The sequence below is a fragment of the Palaemon carinicauda genome, chromosome 30 (genome assembly GCF_036898095.1).
Source record: "Palaemon carinicauda isolate YSFRI2023 chromosome 30, ASM3689809v2, whole genome shotgun sequence".
Lineage (NCBI taxonomy): Eukaryota > Metazoa > Arthropoda > Malacostraca > Decapoda > Palaemonidae > Palaemon > Palaemon carinicauda.
Genome location: NC_090754.1, coordinates 66,483,368 through 66,500,375, shown reverse-complemented (window position 1 = coordinate 66,500,375; position 17,008 = coordinate 66,483,368). Strand labels below are relative to the sequence as shown.

The following is a 17,008-nucleotide window of genomic DNA, read 5'->3' as shown; positions in this document are numbered from 1 at the left end:
CTGTATCATGTTGCATAAATGTATAATTCTGTTTATATATACAGTGATACCTCGGTACTCGACCATAATCCGTTCGGGATCAGTGTTCATCCTCCGATTTGTTCGAGTACCGAAACCTTTTTTCACATAAGAAATAATGGTATTTATTTTTATACATTCCTACGCACTCCAAAATGCCCAAAATATTAATAAAACGTGTACCTAAATAACAATAATTATTTAAATGTGTACGAAATTGGTCGGAAAACTATATAAAACAATTTTAAACCATTTACTGTACATACCTTTGAGCAGCGGTTCGATGGAATACAGGAATGGATGTGGAGAGGATGGAAGGGGGAGGTTACTGCTTGGAAGGAGAGTCCCCTTCCATGATGTGGCTGGGTAGTTCTCCTTCAGGGGTTTTTTCTCTCTGCAGTAAAAGGTCAGGTAAATCTCCTTCAGGGGTTTTTTCTCTTCTGTTTCTCTTCTTTGGAGGGGAATCAGGCTGGGATGTAGCAGCTCTCTTTTCCTTTATGAAAAACATGTCAATTGTCAGCTGCTTCTTTCTCTTCTGCACTAATCTTCTAAAGTGAGACATAACATTATCATTAATGTAGGTATTGGCCGGCATTTTCTTCCAAAATAATCCGGTCTCATCGCAATTGAAGACTTGCTGCGGGATCAAATTTTGTTCCTTAATGTATCGGTCGAATTCAACAACGTATTTTTCAGCTGCCGCCTGATCCAAACTGGCTGCCTCCCCATGACTAGTCACACGGTGAATACCAGTTCTATTCCGGAATTTCTCGAACCAGCCCCTGCCTGCTTTAAAAGTAAATGATGAATCACTTTCACTAGTACTGGCACTTTTCTTTACCAATTCTTCATAAATATGAAGAGCTTTCTCGCAAATGAAAGCTTCACTTGTACTTTCCCCTGCCAACTGCTTTTCTTTAATAAATATAAGGAGCAACTTTTCCATTTCCTCAATTATTTGTGGCCTTTGCTTACTAATTGCTGTCACTCCCTGTGCAACATTAGCTTTCTTTATCACTTCCTTATTTTTCAAAAAGGTCAAAATGGTCGACTTCGCCAAGGCCAGACACTCGTACACCATTCTCGTATTTCGCAATAATTTCCTTCTTCAACTCAATCATTGTTCTCACTGTTTTCCTCTTATCCTTCCCCTTATCACTAACTTTCTTGGGGCCCATTATTATCGGCAAAAAAAGACAATAAAACACACTGAATCACAATAAATTCTCAACACGTGTTGTCGGACTGACGCTCTCTCTTGAAATGATGCTACCCGACCAAGCGAGAGTAGCCGAGATGGCCGCTCATCTCACTCGGCCACGCGTTCGGCTGTTCGAGTTCCGATTTTTTGTTCGAACACTGCAGCAAAAATTACTCAAATTTTTTGGTCGAACTCCGATTTGTTCGAATTTAGAGTCTTTCGACTACCTACACGTGTTATTTTATATTTAATCATTTATCGTGAATAAATGTCTATTAATGTGTAAGTGCGTCTTATTTTGCCCTACAATTAACACAAAAGTATAGCCATAGTTTTCTTACTTACTTACCTAAGTAAAACCTCATATTATTGTATGTTTATGGACAATAATTATGCAAACCTTGAGACCTATTTTTTACTGTCTAGTATGACTCTTCCCTGCAGGGGGCAGGAAGCCCTTACATTGTTTATGATTAGTGGTAATGACGTATAACGGTAACGTCATATGTCTCAATGGTCTGGATGACCATAGGAAAATTTGTCCCAAGGTTAAGGCACCTATGAAAATCCACAGATACAGTACTTTCTAGTAATTCTCTGGTAAACTTCCATCAGGACGACATGGCTTGAGCCCAAAAAACGGATTTTGAGTGAGATAGCCATGTCATCCTGATGGACCCGCCCTCCTTTTCCATAGAAAAGGCCTTGGCAATATCCCTCCCAAAAATACTATATCTGTAGCACCATGCTCAATGCTACAAGGAATAAGCGCCATCTTGGATACTCGTAATAGTACGGGAGGAAGGGTAACCTTGATAACGGCTCCCATTCTGTTTTCGCTACTCTTCCCCCTCGAAACGAAAACGCTATTCGGGATAAAGATTGCTATGTGTTGTATCAAGATGTACGTCCCCTGATATTATGCGATATCCTTAAGAGAAATTTTACGGATATTTGCGCCAGGAGTTAGAATTCTGGAGACCTAAAGGTCAACCCTCTGGGAATATCACTGTAGCCAAATATCCCTTAGAAAGCTACCAATAGGAACCTTCCATCAGGGCGACATGGCTATCTCACCCAAAAATAGATTTTTCGCTTTGCTCAAAATCCGTTCAATCATCAAACATTCCTTCTTTGAATGTTACGATTTAATAATATAATGATTGTAATGATGCAGTAATCAATGATACTGTAATAATTATGAAAATGGTACAACAATATTAATCGCAGAATGCTAGATGAAGCAGTTCAAAACAGAAGTAGAAATTGTGAAGTGATGAATAATCTATAAAAGAAATAACTAAGAAATAAAATAAAAAGGTAAATAACATGTAAGAACTTTTGTGTCAAGTCTGAACTTTTGAAGGTCTGCCAGTTTAAGTGCATCATTAGAAAGATCATTCCATAATTTGGTTACTGCAGGAATCAAACCAGTAATACTGTGGGATATTGAACTGCTCATGAAAAAAGGCAAGTCGTGGAATTAATTGCATATCTAGTACGTACTGCCAAGGAGTTCGTATAGTCTGGGAAGATTTAAAAAATGTAAAAGATGATCAGAATTATGAAAATTAATTTGCTTTTTTATGCCTTATAATAAATCACATGCATACATTCTCGTTAACTTATACTGTTTCAAGTCAATATTACCTCCTGTTTCTTGATTCCAGTTGGGTCTCTTTCTTAACTCGAGAAGTAATGCAAGAGGCGAAGGATTACGAAGATGCTAAGCAGATTCTTTCAAAAACTAGACTTCTTGCTCCAGTGTATTTCATACTTGGTGGAACAAAACCAGGAGAGGTAAAGTGTAATAATTTATTTTAACAGAATATTATGGTAAAACTTGATATGCGCTTTCCCTCAGTTGTGTTAAGTGTTGAAGGGTCTTAAATGCCCCAGCACCAGTTTATGTAGCCCAAATTCTGGAATCACAATCCAAAGGGGTTTAGTACCCTTAGTACATTTCAAATGGAATACAGTACTGTAAATATTACTGAAAAGTCCTTGCAGCATCCTTTTATGCCTCAACATGTACTCACATTTTAGCCTTTTACTATACCTTCGTTCTGACTTCCATTCCTTCACCTCTATGTCCAGCCCCTTAATTTTTCCTTCATGCTGCAGCTGTGGGATCTTCCTCCCTGTTGCATGAGGGTGCTGAATGGCCTCCCAAGACCAGGGTAGAGCCTTCTGGCTCAAATTCCTTTATATAATCCAGTCTGACTTACACTTTACTGTAGCCATAATTCAAGGTAAGATCAAAGTGTTCTGAGATGTCTATCTAAAGCAAATACGTGTACTGTATATATTAGTGCAATGATACACTAGTCTTAGTTTGCTTCCATGGTTAGATTGCTCCCAGAGTCTTTTTCTTAACCCCTCTGCTATGGATGGAATGTCAGTATTCAGCTGCATACTATGGACCAGCAAGTGGGTTGGCTGTGCTTTTGATGCTGAGGAGGAGATCCAGGGTAAAATGCTGGTGTTGTTTGACACACTCAAAGAATAGGACTTACTGAAGTGTTTGATGCATATTAGAATCTTCATGAGCTGTGTACTGCAACACGAGGTGAATTTCAAAGTTGATATCTAAATTTAAAATCACTTCAGCTTTGTTTTTTATGTGTATGGTCTCAGAACCTTTTAATTACACCTAATATTTTATAAAACTATGGTGAGGGTTTTTTTATTAGTTCATCAGTATTTTCTAATACTGTACTGTACTACACAGGTATGATATTGAGATATGATTGAGATATAATGTAGAAGATATGAAGGGAATAATTTGATTGATATACCTGAAGCTGATGAAGACCTTGATGTGCCCATGAATGACTTCAGTGTGTTTGAAGTCGAAGCTATCCTCAAAAAACTAAAAGAGATAGAAAGCCCCGGGATACAATGGAATAACTGCCGAGATGATACTGGCCGAAAATGAAGTGACTCCCAGACTACTTACAAGATTATTTGATAGAATGTGGCATGAAAAGGCAAAACCTGATGAATGGGAGTTAAGAGTGTTTGTGAAGATAGCAAAAAAGGAGACATGACTAATTGCAATAATTACAGAGGCATAACCCTTAGTCAGTTGTAATGAAAATATACTGTATGCTAATTCTAAAGAGTGGAGAGAAAGATGGATGAAAAGCTGAGAGATGAACACTTAGGTTTAGAAAACATAGAAGTTACACTGATGAAATTTTTACTTTGAAACGTACAGCAATGCATAGAATATAGAAATCCCCTTTTGATGGCAATTGTAGATTATGAAAAAGCCTTTAATAGTTGCGCCGGCTAATTTTGTGGAGAGTCCTGCATTGTTATAGAATTATTCTTAATATATAAATTTGATTGTCTGGTCATGAGCATAGCAAGTGCAAATTTAATGTTAATGGAGTCTTATCAAATGAATTTCCAGTGAACAGTGGAGTACTCCAAGGGAATGTATTGTCACCTTTGTTGTTTATCATCCTAATGGATTTTGTAATGTGTAGAACAGTCAGAGATGGTGGAGAAGGATTGGGCTGGATTGGTGATAGGAATTTAGCATACCTAGAGTATGGTGATGATGCTGTCCTTGTTAGCCAAACACCTCAGGATTTGTAGTGCTTGCTTATCAGAATACATAAAATATCACACATGGTTGGGCTGAAGATAAATAAAAGAAAGACAGAGATGATGAGAACAACTTAAGGAACTATCCAGATCTGGAGCCAAATCCTTAGAGTTCCTCTTATATGAGAAATTGCATTCTAAAAAGATGCAATGCTGTCAGCCAGACCTAGTAACCTTTTCCCCTCCCTCGGATGTAGTGACGGCGATAAAAAAGGTAGAGAGGTTAGGACAAAGTCCTATGTCAAGTAGAGCAGTGGCACCAAGGTTACCCAGTTTCCAGAAACAGCATAGGAACTCATCTTTTAAGCCAGGTCCACAGCAAAGACGATTTTTACCCCCAATGGATGCACAACAACCCGGGAGGCAGGCCCCTAAACCTACTTTTCATCCGTGAGGACATTTCTCTGGACGAAGAGGACGAGGTCCCAGGGGTTTGTGTTAGGGAGGGCACATCCTCCAGCCTACCACCTGTGGGGGATACCTACAAAGCTCTTGGCAAAGGTGGCAGGACTACGGGGCTGACCCTTGGACGTTAGAAGTTCTCCGCTCAGTATATTGAATCCCTTTCATAGACTGTCCGCCTCTTCTGACCAGGAATCTGATCTGATGGAGCCCTAGGACTTGCAGTATCCTGCTTTTCCAACTAGGGTTGTAATTTAGCTAGCACAGTAATAATAATAATAATACTGCCAATCATTCAAAATTCTAGGGATTAAAAATGACATACAGTGGAATCTCTTCATACGATCTTAATTCGTTCCAGAAACTGCTTCGTATGTTAAAACAATCGTATGCTGGAGCAAATATTCCCATAAGAATACACTGTAAATTGTATAATTCGTTCCACACCCCAAAAACCTATAATAACTCCTTAATAAATTACTACATATAATTACATATAACAATAACATAACTGCATAATATGAAAGAAGGATGTAAAAAAGATAATTATAAAGAAATAATAAATAAAAAATGCGTTTTCTGGGCTCGAACCTGTGCCGCCCAGTGAATAAGCTCCATTTAAGCACTTATTCTTAGGTAATTTACTGCTAAATATACCAGAGAAAAAATGTAAAGGAGTGCTAGGTTAACTAGCTCGCTCACCTAATGGTGTCGGTATAAAATTGGGCGTATAATCCAGAGGTCCCGCACTATTTAGATTAATCCACGACAGAGAACCCCAATAGAGGAGAGCCGTTCAACCTCACTCGGTACTACTACAATGCATCCGCTCAGAACTCAACTCCGTTTAGCACGACTTGTGCAGTAACCCGCATTTTTCTAGTGCTCTCGATTTTTGGATATTTTCTAGTGAATTATGGCTTCTTCGTCGGTTTCCCAGGAGACACCGTCTAAGTTAAGTACCAAGCTGGGTTTTACTGTGTTTTGAGCAACCTAGATCGTTTAATATTTATATTATAGGAGTTTATTGTTCCTCCTCTAACTCTCACGACCCGGGAGTTCCTTCCGCCCCTCCTGCTGCTAGCCCGGGCCTTTCCGAATCAGCTATGCTTCGCATCGTGTCGGAGATGCAGGAAAAGTTGGTTTCGGAGATGCAGTCGAGGATGGACACGATGTTCTCTAACTTCGGTCAGAGAATTGGGGCTTTAGAGCAAGGAGCTCCGGAGAGAGTCCAAAGCTCCCTCATACCGGATGCCTCTAAGCTCCCGCCGTTTGCCAAGAACAACCCCTGGCGGATGGCTCTTCATTCCCCGTTCTCAGACGGAATGTTGACTCTGGAGGGCCTTGGCACTCGTCCTCTAGAGGACTTTGAATTCTTTCCTCCGGGTCTGGCATTTCCATTTCATGGTTATGCCAGACTTACCGAGGAAGCTTTAGTCCGATTAGACAAGGTCCCCAAAGAAACGGTCATCTTCCCGAAGGAGCAAGCCCAATCTGTTTGGGCCAGATTTTTGAATGACATCGGCTGCACTAACACCATGCTGACGCCTCATAAAAGCTCCTTTACGATGTTTTTAATGGACAAGACCACCTTGACTCCATGCGTCAATAAGGTGGCAGAGCTTGCCTTTCAATATGCTCTGGAGGAGAAGCCCTTGCCTCCCATCCGAGAGGTGGATCCAATCTCCCTCCTTCTTCCCTCAGGTATTGAGTGTTGGGACAATGTCCATACCACCTTTACCTCCGGCAAGCTTGCAGCAGACTGTGCCTCAGTCCTGTTTAGTGAGAAGCTTCCCCGTCTCCCGGAATCTCTCATTATACAGGAATATGATTCCCGCCTACGTGTGGGCCGTACTCTAAACCTGGCCACATCCACGGAGTCGATAGCCTTGACTTACGATACGGAGAGTATTTTTAAGTCTCTCAACAAGGCTACGTTACAGTCGTTATATTAAGACTTGTATGACTTTGCTACTGCTAAACGCAGATGTCGCAAGCATGTTCTAGCTGAGGCGACGATTAGGCATGAACCTAATAAACTCATCCGGTCCTCCTGTTGGGGTTCAAATCTCTTCCCCGAGGATCTCGTAGAGGAAGTCTTGGCGGAGGCCACTAGGGTTAATCAGAGCCTTAAAGCCCGTTGGGGTTTGACCCCTAAACGCAAGTATGACCCCGCAAATTATCAAGCCCGGGGTAGGAAGAAGCTTAGACCATATACCTCCACCCAGTTCAGGCAACAACAGAGTGCTTCATCCAACTTCCGGCTGCCTCTTCCTCCATCTTCTGTTGCCCCTGCGCAGCCCTCCACCTCTCGGGCTCCTTCGGATGACTATGTCACCGTTCTGCTACCTAAGAGCCAGCTTTCTGGTGCCTCCGCCACTTCCCCTGCCTTTAACCAGTCCTACGAGGCTCATAGCTCTTCCCAGAGTTATGGTAGAGGTAGAGGCTACCACCGTGGCTCTAACCAGAACAAAGGCAGGGGAAGAGCCTTTCGCAGAGGAAAGAACTTCCGAGGCGGACGTGGAGGCAACTCCTCAAACCAATACTGAGGTGCAGCAGGTAGGGGGGAGGCTCTATGCCTTCCGCAACAAATGGAAGTTCAGTCCCTGGGCGTTCAGTATCATCTCCAAGGGACTAGGGTGGAGTTGGATTCAAGGACCTCCTCCTCCGAACAAATTTCGTCAACATTCCACCCCGGACCTGGTCGAATTTGTCCAGGATCTTTTACAAAAGAATGCCATACAAGAAACGAAACATCTGAAGTTTCAAGGTCGGCTGTTCAGTGTCCCGAAGAAGGATTCAGACAAGAGAAGAGTGATTCTAGATCTATCCCTTCTCAACTTGTCCATTCAATGCGACAAGTTTCGAATGCTTACTGTCTCGCAGGTGCGGACCTTACTTCCCCGTGGGGCCGTCACCACCTCTATCGATCTTACAGACGCCTACTATCACGTCCCGATAGCGAGACACTTCCGTCCGTACCTAGGCTTTCGCTTAGGGGACAAAAGTTACTCCTTCAGGGTGATGCCTTTCGGGCTCAACATTGCCCCAAGGATCTTCACAAAGCTAGCAGAAGTCGCTGTTCAGGAACTCAGGAATCAAGGGATTCAAGTAGTAGCCTATCTGGACGACTGGCTCATTTGGTCAGACACCTCCCAAAATTGCCTAAAAGCCACTCACAAAGTCATCCATTATCTTCAATCTCTAGGCTTCCAGATCAACTTCAAGAAGTCCCGTCTTCTTCCAAAATCGAAGTTCCAATGGCTCGGCCTGCAATGGGATCTTATATCTCATACTCTGTGTCTTCCCAGACCCAAGAGGTTAGAGATTGCAAGGAACACCAAACGCTTTCTCAAAGACAAAGTAAGTTACAGACGGCTTCAAGAGAAGATTCTGGGGTCCCTTCAGTTTGCCTCAGTGACAGATCTTCTTCTGAAGGCAAAATTGAAAGATATCAATCGTGTCTGGCGTTCGAGGGCGAACCGGAAGCTCCGGGACAGGAAAGTCCGCCTTCCTCCCATTCTACGGGAAAGACTTCTTCCTTGGACAAGAGCAAACAGTCTGTCAAAGTCAGTTCCCCTTCGATTTCCGCCCCCGGAATTAATCATTCACACAGACGCATCCCTATCAGGTTGGGGCGGCTATTCTCAGCTCAAGAAAGTTCAAGGTCTTTGGACTACCTTGTTCCGCCATTTTCACATCAATGTGCTAGAGGCCATGGCAGTTCTTCTAACCCTGAAACGTCTCGCTCTTCCCAAGAAACAACACCTTCGTCTGGTCCTCGACAGCGAAGTGGTGGTCCGCTGCCTCAACAGAGGCGGGTCAAAGTCAGGGCCTCTGAACCATGTTCTAGTAGCCATATTCTCCCTAGCAGCCTCGAACCGTTGGCATCTTTCAGCTGTCCACCTGGCGGGAGTCCGGAATGTAGTGGCAGACGCCCTGTCCCGGACCTCCCCTCTAGAATCGGAATGGTCACTCGATCTAAAGTCATTTCGGTGGATTCTCTCTCAGGTTCCCGGCCTCCAAGTGGACCTCTTCGCCACGGAATCCAACCACAAATTGAGAGTATATGTGGCTCCCAATCTAGACCCTCAGGCTTACGCCACAGACGCCATGTCACAGAATTGGGACAACTGGGAAAAGATTTATCTCTTTCCCCCGGTGAATCTTTTGCTGAAAGTTCTAGACAAACTGAGATCCTTCAAGGGACAAGTAGCCTTGGTCGCACCCAACTGGCCCAAGAGCAACTGGTATCCTCTCCTGCGGGAGTTGAGACTATACCCTCACCCGATACCCAATCCGGTTCTGTCTCAGATAGTACAAACACGCGTTGTGTACGCTTTCTCAAACATTCAGAGCGCCCTAACTTTATGGACTTTATGAAGTTTGCGGCTATGCATGGTGCCAATATTGATCCTCAAAACACCTTGTTCCTAGAATCAGATAAACGGGATTCCACCATCCGTCAGTATGACTCTGCAGTTAAAAAGTTGGCAAAATTTTTAATAGACTCAGACGTGAACTGTATGAACTTGAACCTTACAGTCACTTTCTTTAGATCTTTATTAGAATCAGGTCTGGCAGCCAATACTATCACCACTATTAAATCGGCTCTGAAAAAGATCTTCCTATTGGGTTTTAACATAGACTTAACCGACTCTTTGTTAGCTTCAATTCCGAAAGCTTGTGCCAGACTGAAACCGGTTACTCGTCCTACCCCGGTGACCTGGTTCCTTAATGACGTACTCAAATTGGCTTCTGATACCATTAACAGTTCTTGTGATTACATGCCCCTTCTCAGGAAAACACTTTTCCTAGTGAGCTTGGCTTCCGGGGCAAGAATTTCTGAATTGGCAGCCTTGTCGAGAGACCCGGGTCATATTGACTTTCTGCCTTCAGGAGAGGTCCTTCTTTCTCCTAACAAATTCTTTTTGGCTAAGAATGAAGACCCTCAAAACAGATGGACCTCCTGGAAAATTGTTCCCCTCACGCAAGATCCGTCGCTGTGCCCTGTCACTACTCTTAGGTCTTATCTATCCCGGACCTCCTCTAACTCCTCGGGGCCTCTATTCGTTAGAGAACAAGGCGGTACCATTACTATTAAAGGGATCAGGCAACAAATTTTGTATTTTATTAAACAAGCTAACCCTGACTTTTCCTCTTGCACATGATATCAGGGCGGTTGCCACCTCGGTGAACTTCTTTCACCACATGAATTTTACAGACCTTTCCAGGTATACAGGGTGGAAATCACCGTCAGTGTTCAAGAAACACTACCTTAAACATTTGGAAGCCCTAAAATTTTCTACAGTAGCCGCAGGGAGCGTAGTTACTCCCGAGTAACTCACAGGTTAATGCCTTGACTCTTTATCTCTCCCTCTTACCTGCCTCATTTATACCCTATTGTATTCGTTGGTCTCGCACCTGAATACTGTTATTATATTTGTAAATTTTATGCTCCTGAGTATCTGTATATATTATCACTCACGGCATTATTATACCTACCTTATTGGATTTATGTTCATATTTATGATACCCTTATAATTGTTTTTTGGTACTCATCTCTGATTAAAGCATCCTGTATTTCTCTTACGCTTATGTTTTTTCCTTTATTTTGCAAGTTTGGTGACATTTTTCTCTTGTATAGATTCACTGGGCGGCACAGGTTCGAGCCCAGAAAAGGGATTTTGACGTAGGAAAAATCTATTTCTGGGCGAAGGACCTGTGCCGCCCAGTGAACCCTCCCAGCTCCTCTCCCTTGGAGTCCCCAAACTTTGGGTGCTAAGGAGTTGGGTTCTGAGCGGATGCATTGTAGTAGTACCGAGTGAGGTTGAACGGCTCTCCTCTATTGGGGTTCTCTGTCGTGGATTAATCTAAATAGTGCGGGACCTCTGGATTATACGCCCAATTTTATACCGACACCATTAGGTGAGCGAGCTAGTTAACCTAGCACTCCTTTACATTTTTTCTCTGGTATATTTAGCAGTAAATTACCTAAGAATAAGTGCTTAAATGGAGCTTATTCACTGGGCGGCACAGGTCCTTCGCCCAGAAATAGATTTTTCCTACGTCAAAATCCCTTTTTATTGTCACTTTACCTTAGAGACAGGCCAACACAGGTTTAGGATTTGCTACGCCCGAGGAGACGGACGATCGGTGAGAAGGTAGACATGGTGTTAACATGTTCTTTAAAGAAATTCTCTCTCTCTCTCTCTCTCTCTCTCTCTCTCTCTCTCTCTCTCTCTCTCTCTCTCTCTCTCTCTTTTGTTCTTCTTCACTGTTAGTGTTAGATGTCTATTAATTTTTTCTGAGAGAGAGAGAGAGAGAGAGAGAGAGAGAGAGAGAGAGAGAGAGAGAGAGAGAGAGAGAGAGAGAGATTAAACAAAAATGTGTTATGTATATATGATTTTTAACAGCGTCAACGAGTTGAAAGACAATTAAATGTAACTAAAAAAGCAATATCAGCGAATCTGAATTCCTTTATTAACCAAAACAAATATTGATACACACATTCGTGTGCGTATGCGCAAACACACACACACACTCAGGAGGAGACACGATCGGCGAGGAGGTAGAAATGGTGACTGCGATAACGTACCGTAACTTACACTATGGAAACTTTAATCTAACTTAGCTTTTTTTTTCTCTTTTTTTTTATTTCATATTTTTTACATTTTTTTTCTTTTGATTTTTAATTTTCATCACTTTAAGTGACGAGTTATGGTATGTTATAGCAGTCACCATCTCTACCTCCTCCCCGACCGTCTACCTCTTACTGCGTAGCACCTGTGTGTGTGTTTATGCATACGCAAACGAGTGTGTTTGTATCAATATTTGTTTTAGTTAATAAAGGAATTCAGATTCACTGTTATTACTTTCTTAGTTACATTTAATTGTTTTTCAACTCGTTGACGCTGTTAAAAATCATATGTACTTTAAACACATTTTTGTTTAATCTCTCTCTCTCTCTCTCGGAAAAAAAATAATAGATGTCTCTAACACTATAACAGCGAAGAAGAACAAGAGAGAGAGAGAAAAATTTTATTTAAAGAACATGTTAATGCTATGTTTAGAGAGAAACAGAAAAAGAGAGAGGACTTTTTTAAAAGAGCTTGTTAATGCTATCTTGGTTTCTTTACTTCACTTTTTTCTTTCTGTTCATCACGCTGGCCCTTCTCACAAATGATTGTTGCCAACAATCTCTTTGTCCTTTATCCCTATCAACAAAAGGCGTTCTGTCTCTTCCAGGGTATTGCTACGATATCTTGTAATAATGGTGATCCCCTTCGATGGTTTATCTGCTTTAATGGCTGCCTTCTGCTTGATGATCGTCGAGATCATAGGCCTATTCCGGCCATATTGTTTAGCCATATCACTTACATGCACACTGCTCTCATGTTTTTCTATAATTTCTTGCTTCAATTCCTTTTCTCACCACTACTTAGCTTCTTAGGCACCACGATTATAGGTAAAATCAAAAAGGAAATGTGGGAAAAGGAAGAAAATAAGCACTGTTAATAACAGACCAAACAGAGGACAACCACACGATACACACAAGAGGTTCCACTGTAGAATTCAGAATTTAGGCATTCCAAACTAGGCATGGGTAAAATTTCATCATAAACATAAAACTATAGGTAACTGGTTCTTTTAAAGCATAAAATCAATCCAATTCATTGATAACTAGGCTAGAAAAAAACTGTAGAAAAACCAAGGCCAGAATTTTTCAATAAAGAGGAAAACTTGGTTTATACTCTCATCGGGTATAAGAAATCAGGAATTGTAGGCCTACCATTTCCCAATTACTCAACACTTCTGGTATTTTTGACATAATAGAATGAAATAATACTTAATCTTAGCTTGGGACTGTACTATTATTCACATTAAGTAAAAGAGTCTTTTGTAAATCAATGTATCAAGCAGTGGCTTTTGCAGAAAGAAATATAAATTTTACTTTTTTATTTGTATTTTCCCTAGCTATATAAATCCGAGTCCTTTAAAATACGGAATGTCTGTGGTGGAGCTTGAATGAAGGCTGAAATCATGTAATCAAGATCTCTGCACTTTTGATCTTTGGCTCAGAACTGAGAAAGGTGATTGAGGTGGGAAGATTGTCTTTAAATGATTCAGATGTATATAACCAGAGGTCCCTTCAATGATATCTGAAAGATCACTGGTCAGCTGACTGGGATCCCCCTTTCCATCCTGTTCCAGTGGTGGCTCTACGAGGAAAACCTCAACAGGGGAGTCCCACTCAACTCTCTGAATTGTTCTCAGATGCATCAAAGTAGGGGTGGAGAGCACAACTAGATGACCTGGTTGTCTCAGGTGTTTGGTCCAGAGAAGAAAGGCATCTGCACATCGTCGTCAAAATGGAAGCTACCTTCCTAACACTCCAAGCATTCCAAGAACATTTGAGGAGGCACTCAGTAGTGTTGATGAGTAACAACCAGAGGGGTACGGTCTCGTAGCCTCTTGGCAAACCTATGAAGCGGATGCACATCAAGGCAGTGTTTCATGCTGTAGAGTTGTCATCAAGATACATTCCGGACAAGAGGAATGTACTAGCAGATACTCAGTCTCCAGAGACAGGTTTTAGGGTCAGAGTGATCTCTACATCCTCAGGTAGCAGAGAGGCTTCTTGCCCTGTGGGGCTTTCATGGGATTGACTTGTTTGCCACCTGGCAAAAAAAGAAGCTCCCCCATTCCAGACCTCTAGGCTTTGTGCAGGATGCCTTCCGATAATCATGGGATCACTTGGACATTTACACCTTTAATTAGTTCAGCCTGATCAGGCCATTAATCAATAAGGTATTGATTATACCAGATCTCAAAATGACCTGTGTGTCTCCCAGGTGCCGCATGCCGATTGGTATCCCGATCTGCTAGCTCTTCGGGTTGAGGTCCCAAGAGAACTCACACTTCTCTGGTAGCCATACCTTCAAAGATACCACCAGTCCATTAAGTTCCTTGATCTTCACGGATGGTGATATTTAGGCATTTAGCAAGAGACATTCACATACTTTAGATAATATGCGAGATATGGAATTAAGGCGATAATCAGCAGGGCTAGAGCTACCACAAAAACATTTACTATATGTGGTAATATTACCAGTCTTCCAAAAAGTGCAAAAAGAACCACTTCTTGCTAAGATATCAGGTGCCAATAAAAAACAAGAGAAAAATACTCTTTTGGTCTACACTTCTATAAGCATCATGGTCCAGTAAGAGGTTTTTAATTTTACAGGACCAAAAAGTAAACTAATTAGTTTAGCTTCAAGAAAACAGAAATGAGGAAGAATTTCTCATTACTCTGCCTTCTATCAAACATCAGCCAAAAGTCATGCCTTTTCATTCGGACAGTTGGATGTCAGAGCCATCTCATTTAAACAAATGAGAAACTACAGTATTAAGTCTTCACTGAAAAGTACAGATTTGAGTGTAACCCACCAGTTATGTACAAGAGTTAGCAGAAAGGATATTTTTTATGGTCAAATTGTATTCCTTTTTAGTTGAAGCATAAACTCCTTGAACAATAGCTCCTCTGAGTATAATAATTCAAAATCAAATCTGATCTGTTACCTTTCAGAAGATGGTAAGAAGCCTGTAGTTTCTTTAAATAAACTCATCTACAATTATCATTGAATCAGGGTTTGCCCTTCACTTGGTATTTTGATATACAAGAAGTGATGCCCCTATCTATTAGTTATATTGACTAGTTTTTCCTTTAAGAGAACAACAGGCTCAACGCATTTATAGAATTGTAACTAATTCAAATGCAAAAGATCACTCAAAATGACACTTTATTCTTGAGATTTTATATATACCTTACAAAAGTATGACACATCAAGGACAGGTTGTCTTTTTTAATAAATGCAACCAAAGGATGATCAGTTGGGATAACTGGAGGACCAACCTTGCTTGTTATAACACCAGGGAAGGCAGTGTATCCCAGGCCCAAGCAGTTACCAGATCTGTGAGTAGCTTCACTTATGATTTGCTCACAGCCTGATTCAGAAGCCAAATCCAAAGCATGGGGATCAGTATAAAAAACAATTTAACCACTCCCTATAGCAAGTATTGAAATCACTAAGTACAAAAGAGGCCTTTTTATCATCATCTTGTATGTTAGCCATAGTGGTAAGAAGATGATTGAATATATACAAAATATAATAGTGTCTGATATATGTGAATACCATGCTTATGGACTAAATACGAGTGATTTTTTTTTTTTTTTTTTTTTTTGTAGATAAAAGAAATCAAAATCCTTCATCATCATAACTTTTTAAATATGTAACTTCCCTGGTAGTTGCATATATATTGCTTAAATCCCGCGTTTCGACGCGGCACGACAGAAATTCAATTTCGCGGCGACTGCGGCCATGACAGTAGGTGGTCATATATGAGCGCCATCACTCGTAGGCTATCAGAACCATTCCCAACATCTTCAGAAATTCTCTGTCGTTGTTCCAGTGAACACCTCGGAAATTCTTTCGCTTACTAATTACTTTATTCTACAATTTGGTGAAGTACCTTTTGTGTGATTATTGTTAACGACTTTCGCCTCTTATTTTTGGATATTCTCTGGACTTTTCACTTTTGATTTAATAGACTTTGTTGGTTTTTTGACCTGGACTGTTTTTTTCTGTTTTCAAAATGGCTGACTCACAAGGAAGTGTGTTAGAGGATGCAAGACACGTATGCCTAAGGCCTCTATTGACCCTCATTCAGTATGCTGTGGTTGCAGAGGTCAGGTTTGTATGTTTAATAACAGATGTAATGAATGCAAGTCTTTGTCTGAATCGGAGTGGAATGTTTTCGATCGCTATGTTAAGCGTTTGGAAAGAGATAGAATTAGGTCTAGATCGGCTAGTATACTTTCTAATAGATCTTCTGATGGTGATATTCCTTCCATTGTTCATGCTAATATTCCTATTCCTATTGCAGTAGTCCCAGACCCCAATATGGTGTCAGAGGTAAGTGAACCTTCCTTAAAGGATGTGATGGCTGCTATTTCAGCCTTAGGCACCCAAGTTCGCTCCCTAACTACGGAGAAAGAAGTTATGTGGAGTGCGGTGCGTGGTTTGCAAAGCAAAATAGTGAAAGTGAAGTGGAGGGTGCGTCCGTTCGTGTCCGTCATAATCCCAGCCGGGGACCTCTTCCATGCTATCCAACCCCTGGGAGAAGGAATGTCGAAAGGCAAAAGGATATTGCAGACATTGATCAGCGAACGGACGTCCCCTCGAGCGATCATGTTGACGACCCCCAGATCACTCCCCCTCGCCGCAGGAAAGGCGAGGTTAATATGTCTGCGTCTTCGTCTGATGACGCAAAGCCGCGACGTGGTTGTCGTCAACCACTTCGTTCAAGACCACTCAAGAGACGAATGTCTCAAAATAAACCATCTTGCATTGACTGGTGTTCGCTGTAGGTTTTCCTTTTGGACGAAGACGACGTGTCTGCACTGAAACATTCACGGAAGACGCATGTTTCGTCGGAGGAAGAAGGTGCTCAGTTTACGTCAGTACACGCTCCTTCCCTTCCTCCAGATTTTGAAATGTCACAAGGACTTTCCCCTGGTGATCACCCTAATACTATTGACGTTCCCTCACAACGATCGATACTCGGTTTAGATCGCACACAAGGCGCGCTGGAAGTATCGATAGTTGACGATCAGTACATCGTTCAGTTAGCGCACACGGCGCTCATCATGTATCTGATTTGTCTGAGTTGAAGAGATCAATTTCGTCTCTGACGCTTATGATTCTCGGA

The 17,008-nt window shown here is 41.6% G+C and overlaps 1 protein-coding gene across 1 annotated transcript in view; it reads left to right on the top strand.

Annotated features, from left to right (window-relative positions):
• Positions 1-17,008, top strand: part of LOC137623238 (acid ceramidase-like) — a 100,694-nt gene that overhangs the window by 72,859 nt on the left and 10,827 nt on the right. Inside the window, exon 8 of the mRNA XM_068353977.1 lies at positions 2,890-3,019. Coding sequence (XP_068210078.1) covers positions 2,890-3,019 — 130 coding nt within the window. The remainder of the gene's footprint in view (positions 1-2,889; positions 3,020-17,008) is intronic.